Genomic DNA, 8,263 nt, shown 5'->3' on the forward strand with positions numbered 1-8,263 from the left:
AAACGACTTTATTAATCCAACCAACAATATAATAAAATATTAAGAAGAGGTGTTATTTCATTGACTTAAATCGAAGCAATGTCTTCTAGTGCTGGTGGACTGATGGTAGTGTTGGTATAGTATAGGCAAATATGGGAATAATAAATAGGCAAATATGGGCTATAAATAGAATCAATCGGGCATAATTTGAGGATTTATGGTCTATTTCCTGCTCAACATGACAGTAGCTGTTATGTTTATTGATAACAAACTCCATCCAGCCCTACTGATCAACTTTCGTTTCACTAGCCTAACTATAAAAATACAAGTATATAGGCCTACCCAAAGTTTTTGTTCTAAGACATTTATTTCAAACATAATTTCAAGACACAAATTGGATACTTCAGTTACCTTGGTGCATAAATCCCAGAGATGAGGCTACCACACCCCAGACCCCAGAGTGATGGGCCTTTCTTCTGTTCAGTGTGTATAAACAAGCTGAGAATTTAGCGATTGTCACGTCCTAGCTGTCACAGACATTGGGGAGCTCTTTGAGCTTGGGATAATGTTGGTACAGTTACTACAGTTTTATAAATACTTTGTTTTAAATGCTGTTGGAACAAATAGTAGTTCAAATTATAAAGGCAACTTTTCTATTTGCAATTTTCTGGACTGCACTGGTTCTGGACTGGTAACTTGTTAAGCCAACATGTTCTAACATTGCATAAATATTAACTGCAGACACATAGTGGAGAGTTGATTTGGTTTATACCAGACAATTTGGGTACTGTAGGCTAACTAGGCCTATTTGATCATGTAGTCTATGTTTGGATCATAGGCATGATGATTCATTCATGGCTTCATAAAATATCAACATCATGTTGCTTTTTTAGAGTATTCTACCATTGGCCCAAGTAGTTTTAAAATAAATCTAAAAAAAATGAAATAAAAAAGTAGAATTGCACATAGCAAGAAGCTGGTCTGAGGGCAGATCTGGCGTTGTGCTCATCATCTCACAATTTGACAATTTTAATCAAAAATATTTTGAAAACAATCAATGGTATTATCTTAATATTCTGTCCAAGTTTAAAATATGGACGATTAGAAAGTGGGCCAGAGGTGGCGATCCGATATCTGGAAATCTGATCTCACTATGGGTTTGTGTTCACAATTTGGTCCCCCTCACTTTCAAAACATCTCCTGCGCCCCTGTCTCAAGCCCTAGTATGGGGGAGGCAAAGCACGGTGTGTGTGTGTGTGTGTGTGTGTGTGAGTGAGAGAGAGAGAGAGAGAGAGAGGGTGGGCAGGGGTAGGCTGCCTCTCACTGAGAGAGTGAACAAACCCCGCAGTGATATGTGCAGGTTTTGCCTTATTGGACCCACACTGACATCAATAGACATTGACAGGAGAAATGAGGGAGGAACAGAGTGGGATAGAGAGGTGGGTGGGTGGGTGGGTAGATGAGGTGGTAGTGGTGGTGGTACATGTGTGTGTGTGTGTGTGTATGTGTGTGTGTGTGTGTGTGTGTGTGTGTGTGTGTGTGTGTGTGTGTGTGTGATTCTGTGAGCATGTGTGTGACTGTGAATGTGTGTATGATTGTGTGTGTGATTGTGACTGGTGCAGGGGGTGGGTAGGGGGGTAGTTAGGTGGTGAAGAGCAGTGCTGAAGGCCTAAAAACACACTCCGACACACAGACACACAAACACACAAACACACACACACACACACACACACACACACACATACACACACGCATCATTTATTTATTTTCTGAGTTCTTTTATTCTGCCTTACTGGCACATTTCCTGCATTTTATCAGTCCCTCGTTTCTTCCTATAGTTTCATTGTTATGTGGCCATCTCAGTCTGTTACTCTCCTTCTTTACTCTGACACACACACACACACACACACACACACACACACACACACACACACACACACACACACACAAAACACACACACACACACACACCTCTATAACTTCATGCTCGAGCAGTGATTCCTGGTTAACACACACTGGAGGTCTATAATAAGTGGTCATGCTGGTAAGGCACTCCCAGTCTGAGCCGAAGTGCTCGCCGGAACGCTCTGACATCTCTGAAGCCCCTGTCAAGCTTGATGCTATCTAGAGTCCCCCCCTACCCCCTACACCCCAGCCCCCAAGAGGCAAACTCAGAGTGACGACCAAGGGGCCGGCTTCCTTAACTCCAATGGGCTTGGTGTCACATCGTTTAAGAGCTGCCCCTTACTCCCCCCCCCCCCCCCCAGGCCAACCTAATCTTACTGCCCCTCACATCCCCTCACGCTGCTGCATACAGGTTTCCCATATCACTGCGTAATGGCTTTGTCTTGTTACAGTGCAGAAGACCTGACCCACTTTGGAGGGTGCCCCCCCCACACACCCCCACCCCCCGCGTCATCCCACCGGGTCGTCCTCACCCCACCTCACCCATACCCTACTCCCCAACCCCCATGAGTCTCAGTCCAAAAGGCTGCTGACACAATTGGGCCACAATGGAGACACACAGCCACCGCAAGTGCCAACAACAACACCGAGTCACACCACACAGCGCACATGGAAGATAATGACCTGTCAGTCCTTCTTGTGACACAGCAAGTCTCACCTCAACTCTCGGCAGCTACTTAGCAGTTGCTTACTGCGACTTTCCCTCCCAACATACAGTTATGCAAGCAGCAGGACTCCACAAACATGCCTCACAATGCAAGCTTCCCAACTTTATCCTGCTCCTGCTTTTCTATCAAAGATGTACAGGTAGAAACCTGTCATAAGACTAACAATGAGCTTAAGGGAACTGCAGTCCATAGATCAGCTGGCCTCTCTCATTTGCACCCAGGAATACACTCATAGGCAGGCTTTTCACATTCAAGCTATGAAGTGTGACTAACAAGATGTGTAAAAGGTAAACTTTATTATTGCCTGATTAGAATCGATTAGCTTGCAGTGAACTTAGCTAAGTCCAATCCCTCAGCGGGCTGGCAGCACAGCTAACTGATGTTGGGATATCTCCTTATAGAGGTAAAAAGATATAGATAACATTTTTGATAGTCAGATTTTCATAGTTGACTGGCCTGTAGTCTTTGTAGCTGTAGCTTTAACACAATTGAGACCTCTGAGTCAGCTGAAATATAAGTTCACAATTAGAATTGATTACCCAAGCACAAAATAAAAAAAAAAAACATCTGAAATTAAAATATATCAGAGAATAATGTGATTAAAAAGGTATAGGTATAGGCTACCATTCGTGAAGAAGTTATAAGTTGCCATTCAAAGGTTACTGTACAGTGGTAAAGGTACAGTGTCACAGTTTCATAATCAATAGAGATGAAAATGACATTTGTATCCGTATATTTGAGTTTCTCTTTCTTTTTTCCAGTACAATCTACAGCTGGTGTTTCCATTCTCCCTATTGTGTAGTTAGAGGTAGCCTATGATCGCAAAAGCCAGACTTAATTCTGTTCATGCAGATCTACAAAGTAAATTAGATTTTCAATAGTGCTCCTCTACTCCACAAACAACAGGGCACGGTTGTTATGGACACAGAGAAACAATAATTTTGCCAACAAACCGTATCAGTAAAGGAAAAAAAGAAAAGCCCACTCAAAGTCGGATGGTCTACATCGAGCAGTCAACTCCGCATTTGCATAATTCAAGACACTATGACATGCACACAATCTCACACAGTCATCTGTCTGCAAACATAAGACGCCGGAGCTTCCAGGCCGACATATCTCTGATGGTAGCAATTGGTAACGATGCCATCCAGAGAGGGAACCTCCTCTCCTCACACACTGACTGACAGCACTGAGTGCTAACACCCAGTGGAAATGACAGCAAGAAAGAGAGAGAGAGAGAGAGAGAAAGAGTGAGAGAGGAAGAGAGAGAATAAAAGAGGAGGAGAGAGGGGAGGAGAGATGGTGAGGGAGAGACAAGGAGGTAGAAAGGGAGAGAAAGTGCGAAGGATCAGAAAACATTATATATATATATATATATATATATAGAGAGAGAGAGAGAGAGAGAGAGAGAGAGAAGCAAGAGAGAGAGAGAAAGGGAGAGGAGGGAGAGGGAGAGAGCAGGAGAGATAGTAAGGTTGGGGGTTCAGAGGAGGAGTGATAGGGCACATATTGAGGCCGGGTAATCCATGGAACAAAATGGTGGTGGTGGTGGAGGAGGGGGCTCAACTGGCCTCTACTGCATTTGGAAGGCCCTTTCATTTTCTCCCCGCGCAATGCTCCTCACTAGACAACACCCGCCAGCTCTCTGTCTCTCTCAGAGGCAGAGTAAGACAGTCCTCTCTCTCTCACTTTCTCTCTCTCTCTCTCTCTCTCTCTCTCCCCCTCTCTCCATGCACTGCCTTATTGGGCTTCCTCAGCACCTGCATGCGCAGCAGCTCAAGGCCCCTAATCACACAGATCTTATGTTTAGAAATCTCCTCAGTTTTTCACTCTCTGTTTTGGATGCACCTAAAAGCATTTCAACTAATGACAACACACTGTGCGTCGTACTTGTATGTTTTGCTTTGAATTGGATGGATACAAGAGAGCATACAAGTCACGAGGCATGTAATATGAATACGGTCAGCTCCGATTCTCTGAGTCAGAACTACTGGGGGATATTGCCATTGTTTTCTCTCTCATCTGATAGAGCTGTGAAAGTGCTGGTTTGGAAACATGAGGATTTAAATACTGAGATTAGTAGTACCTAACGCCCAGTAGCCCACTCTACCATTAAAACAATTACATCTGTAATCAGGCAGTGAAATGAATTGCAAATTGCTATTCATCTTCGTAACTGTCACGTGTGGAAATTAAATACCTCTAGCATACCTCTATTTATCCCCACAAAGCTTAGCTATTATTCAAATCTTTTTTTTTCATGGCTTTTAACATTCTTTCACACATAAAAATACACATACAAATGTACACACACAGCTGTAAATTATATTTAGCAAAGCCTAATTCATTTTGTTAAAACTTATGAAATGTCAGTTAGTCAGAAAAGTCTGTCTTAAACGTATTAAACATATGCTTGCTTGCTGTCACCAATTTGTTTAAAACCAGCTGCTTAAGACAGGGCAAGGCTTTTACAGAATGTTTTGAATCTTGGAATAGAAATGCGTGGCATATATAATGCATGATAAACTGTTCGAGCATCAGAGGCGGCACACTGAAATGTCCTGTGCAAACAGACAAACGAGTTCATCTGCTCAACGGTTAATGATGTAATACTGCACAGCAAAGCCTTATTGCATATTGATCTATTCTCAACATGACAGACCAGTACTAGTTTGGAAGTTCGTACAGTTTTTGCACAAATACTGTATTACCCTTGGCCTTTAGCGGCAACATACCGCGAATCTCCTTCAGCACCATGGACAGTGGTATGTTGCAGCCTAGAGGACTAGAGGCATATTTGCCTGATGTGATAAATGCAACTTACCTCCTATGTCGGGTCGAAGTTTTCTATCATATTCTTTCAGTAAGTTGTTCAATATCTGCGTCGCATCTGTCTGATGACTTCTGGGGGCCAACATTTGGTTCACTGTCATGTCATCATCATATTCGTCCTCTGCTTCAAGTCTTTGAGAACTAGAAGAATACACAGTAATGGGATTATTCTAACAAACGAATTAGTTGTTTTAGGCACGAATGTGTGTCGGTCATCATTATGTAGACATGTATTTCAACTGTATTCATAAACTGCTTTCCCCTGTCAGAACTTATTTCAAGAATTATGTAGAAAAATAAATTTCTTACCCTAACTGCAATAATTAGACATGCATCGTATTTCCATACATGTCTGCCAGACACGCGTGAATAAATCTGATACATTCAATTGCCTTATACGAATGCATTAGTGCACTCTACAGTAGCATACAGTAGCCATTACGTAGCCTATCATATGTTGCATTGAATCAGAAACACTGAAATCACCACATATCAGTATGTCATTCTGCAAAGACAACGAACACTGTTTTAGAGCATGCAGACTTAGTGATAAACATTTAGTAGAAACACACAGTAGCCTAGCAGACTTTCTTCAACATATCTGCTTGTTAACAAAAGAAATATTCTATCGAAGTTAAGGTAGCAGAAATCTGCTGTTAACATAATCATAGGCTACTTTGTCAGTACGCGCTTCAGAGAAGCGGCTCATCCGTCAGTTCATTTCCATTGAGTATTCAATTTAAGGAGATATTGGATGGTACCCTTCAAACATCTGATATGTTAAACAACAAAGTTAAATGACACGATAGAAAACTTTCTGGGATGATGGCAAAATAACATAGAACTTATAGACTACATATGTGTGTCTGTGTAAATTCTCAGCAAGTGGAATAAACACAGGTTCATGTCTTTATTTGTCATGTGAGCAAACCCCTTCTAAAACACAAAGGCAAGGTGAATAGCCCGCTTCACTTACCATGCACGGAACACGGAGAGAAGTAAGAAGATGAACACAATGTTTGTAGACATATTGAAATGAGAATGCCGGCTTGGATGAGACATTGGTGAAAAGGAACGCGTAGAAAAGTGATCCACTGATCCACTGTTAGTCCGTTCTTCCAAGACCCTAACTACAAAATGCGCAATTTACGCACACAGAAGGCAGTGGAGAGTAATCCTGTGAAGGAAATGTTGCATGCGCATCAGACAGAGTCTATCCTTTCCCTAAGTTTGCTCATGTCGATAATGAATGATCTCAGATAGTTGACGAACCCCTCCTGCTCCTTGAAGTTGCACTGGCTTCGATGGAATCCGTTCATCCGTAGACATAGTGCCTAAGTCCATGGACATTTGCGCCCCAAAAACGTGTTCGTTGGAAGCCCCCTTTTTCCAAATGACGTCATTTGAACTATAAGAGGCTTTCTCATACAATGTCATTACATTTGATATACATCTCTGCGTTTTGATGCTTTACGTGTCAGTATTTGGAAGATTCGGCAAGTTGCAGATATATTTTATGCTGTGTCCACATCACTTGGAATGTGCTAGTTTGCGGTTGAAAGGGGAATGTTCTAGGGGAAGTATTGCGCAGATCATCTGCTTACTGTTGAAGACAAATAGTATTAAATTACGATATTTTAGGCGAAACTGCGCGTACGCATAAAGCATGATATTTGAACATGTTATACAACGCGAAATGTTGAAATGTATTTCAAACAGATGTTTACGCGGCTGGTTTTGTTTCCAGATGTCTGTCAGTAAGCTAATTGGGCTACTGTCATTTAGTCGGATTTATAAATATGACACAGATTGTCCAGGCATGCGCACTTATTTCCTTGGAACCAATTGATATCTCAAAAAACAAACACCAGTAAGACGCGACTTTACTAAAATGTCTACTTTATTAAGCGCATATGATGTTGTATAGCTTTGTAAGATAAAGGGGAAACATTTTTACTGATATTAGTGTGCTTCTGTTTTCAAGATGAAAACATGTGGTTTCCGTACCGCTCTGCTATGTTCCCCAAAAGTTACACCCATTTTCCATTTTCACATGAACCTACACACCACCATTACCGTTTTACGGGGATTACTTTGACAACCCAGGAAATGTCACAACAAGAAGTGATTTTCATCCGGTTCTCGTAAAAGATGTCCGTGTGGGCTGCCAATCTCTCAACCTGTTGTTGTCGAAATGTTTCCAGGGGTCTGACAACACCACAAAGGCCATTAAACGCAGAACTGTACATCCAAAGAAGCGAACAAGTCGTTCCATACGTAGAACGAGGTCTGGATGTATGGTACAGTATCCTCTACTGGTCGTTTACAGCAATGCAGAATAAAAATAAAGAATGGAAACAAAACTAGCCAAAACCAGAAGCAAAATATTATTATATTCCTCAAAATGCCTCCCGTTCCAAACTCAAGTTGTCTGGAGCAATATGCAGATAAGGTACGTATCTGATGATTGTGTTACAGTAATTAGGTATGAGATATCAATAAATCAGCAGAAAACCAATCCAGCAAATTTCCCATTTAACGAGTTGCCATTACTGTGCACAGCTATAGGCTACAATTTATCCAACCTGACTTAAGTGTAGGCTCCTCAAGTTTTAAAAACACAAAAAAAATCTGAATGAAAACTATGAAAATGTTTCAAGACAAAAGTACTTTCTGTGTGAAATTAAATATGTGAAGAGAATGAAAGAGGATGAATAAAGAAAATAATCATGTGTAATATTAAAAAAGCAATTATGCATGAACGGTTGTTTGCTGATATTCAATTATCATAACTTGTTGAAGTAGTTGTATCTCTATTG

General features: G+C 41.4%; 1 protein-coding gene across 1 annotated transcript in view; it reads right to left on the bottom strand.

The window, feature by feature from the left end:
* Nucleotides 1–6,779, bottom strand: part of LOC125301043 (gamma-aminobutyric acid receptor subunit gamma-3) — a 119,482-nt gene extending 112,703 nt beyond the window's left edge. The window contains exons 1-2 of the mRNA XM_048253297.1: nt 6,421–6,779; nt 5,437–5,585 (exon numbers count right to left, since the gene is read on the bottom strand). Coding sequence (XP_048109254.1) covers nt 5,437–5,585; nt 6,421–6,506 — 235 coding nt within the window. The 5' untranslated portion in view covers nt 6,507–6,779. The remainder of the gene's footprint in view (nt 1–5,436; nt 5,586–6,420) is intronic.
* Between the last annotated feature and the right edge of the window lie 1,484 nt (nt 6,780–8,263).

Source organism: Alosa alosa, chromosome 9, assembly GCF_017589495.1.
Source record: "Alosa alosa isolate M-15738 ecotype Scorff River chromosome 9, AALO_Geno_1.1, whole genome shotgun sequence".
Classification (NCBI taxonomy): domain Eukaryota; kingdom Metazoa; phylum Chordata; class Actinopteri; order Clupeiformes; family Clupeidae; genus Alosa; species Alosa alosa.